At 59.1% G+C, this 3325-nt stretch overlaps 1 protein-coding gene across 1 annotated transcript in view; it reads right to left on the reverse strand.

The window, feature by feature from the left end:
- GNA15 (G protein subunit alpha 15) overlaps positions 1 to 2941 on the reverse strand; it is a 21463-nt gene extending 18522 nt beyond the window's left edge. Inside the window, exon 1 of the mRNA XM_077751842.1 lies at positions 2713 to 2941. Within this exon, the coding sequence (XP_077607968.1) occupies positions 2713 to 2941 (229 nt within the window). The remainder of the gene's footprint in view (positions 1 to 2712) is intronic.
- Positions 2942 to 3325: the final 384 nt, after the last annotated feature.

Raw genomic sequence — 3325 nt, forward strand, 5'->3', positions numbered from 1 at the left:
GGCAGAACCACAGTCCGCAGCACGGTCCGCAGGGCCGCCATCAGCACCTGGGGACACGGACAACCCATCCCCCCTCACACCGGCAGAGGGGTTTCCTGACGGGGCAGGCTGGGCAGTGGTCGTGGTCCCCATGGCGCGGGGCAGGGGACCTTCCCAGCTCTGGAAAGACGTGGTGAGCCCCAGGGAGAGGCGCCCCGGAGACAGGATTCATTCATTCGCTCTCTGTCGGGTTCACTGTGCTCCCCGGGCCAGAAACTGGGGGCAGAAGCATGAACAAGGGACTCACAGCCCCCACCTTCGTGCCGTTTGCCGTGTGACTAGAGACACAGACAAGAAAGAACAAGTAAACGGATCTACAGAGTGTCAGTGAGTAACTGCCCTGAAGAAAGATCTGGCGGAGGAAGGAGAGGGATGGGTTGTCTATGTAGTCAGGGAATCCAGGAAGACTTCTCTGTGGAGGCGACACATGAGCTGTGTTGCCTTGAGTGACAGCACCAGCCGTGTGGAGGCGCGGGTGAGGCTGAGAGCCGCTGGTGGGGAGGACAGCAAGTGCAAAGGCCCTGAGGTTCGGATACATAAACGAGGTGTGTGAGGAAAGATCGCCAGCATTGATAAACCTCCGCACCTGATGGACTGAGAAGAAGCAAGCAGACAGACGGGATGAAAGACAGGCCACTACTCTGCACGCCCCTCTGGACGAGGGAACGTGGCAAACAGCTGATGCCCAAACCTTTGGCAGCTTCAAAGAAATGGACAAGTTCTTTGAAAGACACTGATAGGCAAAACTGACCCTAGAAGAAACAGATAGCCTACGTAGCCCTAATAATCGATTAATATGATTAAAAAGTCATCAATACTGCATCACATGCTATACATACAATTCATGTAATAGTGAAGACATCAACTGGAAAGAGCAATTAAAGTAATTAATTTCCTTTTTAATTTTTAATAAATATTTTAGTTATTTCTGAGAGAGAGAGCGCAAGCCAGGGAGGGGCAGAGGGGGGTGGGGACAGAGGGTCCGAAGCAGGCTCTAGGCTGACAGCACAGAGCCCGATGTAGGGCTTGAACTCATGAACTGTGAGATCATGACCTGAGCCGAAGTCCGAGGCTCAACCGACTGAGCCACCCAGGTACCTCAAGTAATTAAATTATTTTAAAAGAATTTTTAAATGTTTATTTAAAAAATTTTTTTTTAACATTTTATTTATTTCTGAGAGAGAGACAGAGCATGAGCAGGGGAGGATCAGAGAGAGAGGGAGACACAGAATCTGAAACAGGCTCCAGGCTCTGAGCTGTCAGCACAGAGCCTGATGTGGGGCTCGAACCCACAAACCGTGAAATTGTGCCCTGAGTCGAAGTCGGATACTTAACCGACTGAGCCACCCAGATGCCCCTCTTGTATTTATTTATTTATTTAAAAAAATTTTTAATGTTTTATTTATTTCCCAGAGAGAGAGACAACATGAGCAGGGGAGGGGCAGAGAGAGAGGGAGACACAGAATCTGAAACAGGCTCCAGGCCCTGAGCTGTCAGCACAGAGCCCGACGCGGGGCTCGAACCCACGAACCGCGAGATCATGACCTGAGCCGAAGTTGGACGCTCAACCGACTGAGCCCCCCAGGCGCCCCGAGTAATTAAATTCTTCATGGAAACCTTCCGGGCTCAGATAGCCTTACTGACTATTGTACCAAAGTTTAAGGAAAATGAAATAATCGATGAAAAGCAAAGAAGGCAGAAGGGAGCACCTGCGCCCACGGACCGCGGGAGGAAGTAGCAGGAGCCGGGGTCTGGGAGGCCAGCTGCCGGGCCACCATCTGCCCTTGAGACCGTCCCCCCACCCAGTTCCTTGGAAAAGTGAATGGGGGGGGGGGTCTTTTACGTAAAAGACCAGAGTTAGGAGGGCCCTGATTAAGGTGCAACCTCGGGGATCCCAGGCCTCTACAGCCCCAGGGCCCCGCCCTCGGAGCCGGGGCAGAGCGAGGCCGCCATACAGGCGGGCAGCCCCCGGGCCCAGGGCACGCGGATGTGGCCGTCCCCGGTGCCCCCACCCGGGGCTCAGGAAGTCCCGGGAGCCCTCCAAGGCTGGCACCCCAGGGGGGGTAGTGGACACACGCTGGGAACCAGACTCTGAGGCCCGGGGGCCACAATCTCGGAGCCTAACAGCCTGCCGCCCCCACCGCCCTTCCCTTCCACCCTCTGTTTTGTTTTCCTCCTCGCTCTTCTTGCTGCCGGAAATTATTTTCTCTGCTGACTGGGCTACGGGCTAACGTCTGACTCCCTCCCGGCAGCACGCGGGCCACGGTCGCAGGGACAGGCGTCTCCTCGCGCTGGGCCGGCCCACAGTTACCCAAGACACCGAATGAATGAATCAATCGATCAGCCGGTGGGTCCGAGCCCGTCGGCTCCGCCCGCTCGTCGGGGGTCGGGTCCTCCCTGCGCCCGGGCCCCACGCCGCGTGGGGCAGAGAGAGAGGGCTGAGGGCGAGGCCGGAGCTCATCGCTCCCGTCCCCCGAAGCAGGGCAGGGCAGGGTGTGCTGGGCCTGCCGCCCCGGCCGCCTCACCCCTGCACAGGCCCTTCCGGCCGCGAGGCCGGCCCCCTGCCCACACCTGGGGGCGAGGGCCTGGATCTCTCTGGGCCTTAGCTGCCTGGCCCGAAGCGGGTTCCCAGGCTCCCCCGGCCAGGCCCCGTGGGCCCCGTCCCCGGCTCACCCAGGAGCAGCAGCTTCAGCTCGCCGCGGTCCCTCTTCTTCTGCTCCAGGAGGAGCTTGTTGATCTCCTGGTCGATCCGGGCCGCCGCCTTCTCCTCCTCCGTCAGGCACCAGGGGCAGCAGCCCCAGGCCAGCGCGCGGGCCANGAGGGCGGGGTGCCGGGAGGAAGGGCCCGACCGCAGTTTGCAGTCTGCGTCCCCGCAGCGCCCCACTGGGCCCTCCTTCCTCATTCTGGAGAAGGGGTGGATGCCACCCTCCCTGGACCTCTGATGCCGCCTCCAGGCTGGCCCCAGGCGCACCCCTTCTCCTCTCCCCTGAGCCATTTAGGAGGTCATCACAATGCCAATAACCATCTTTTTCAAACCCTGATGAAAGCCAGGGGGCTCCATCAGGCACACGGTGCCGACTTCCTGTCATCCCCAATGTGCAGATGTGAAAACTGAGGCACAGAGCCAGGAAGTGACTTGCCCGGACGCCAGGCAGAAGGACAAGACAGGGCCCCAGGCTCTCACCGCTGACCAGGCAGCTCCGGGCAGGGGCCGCCTTCTTCCTGCAGGCGAGGGCTGAGTGGCAGCTGTGCGCCGGGGCCAGTGCCGGGCACAGCAGGGCACGAA

The sequence above is a fragment of the Crocuta crocuta genome, unplaced genomic scaffold, assembly GCF_008692635.1.
Source record: "Crocuta crocuta isolate KB4526 unplaced genomic scaffold, BGI_CrCroc_1.0 scaffold110, whole genome shotgun sequence".
NCBI lineage: Eukaryota > Metazoa > Chordata > Mammalia > Carnivora > Hyaenidae > Crocuta > Crocuta crocuta.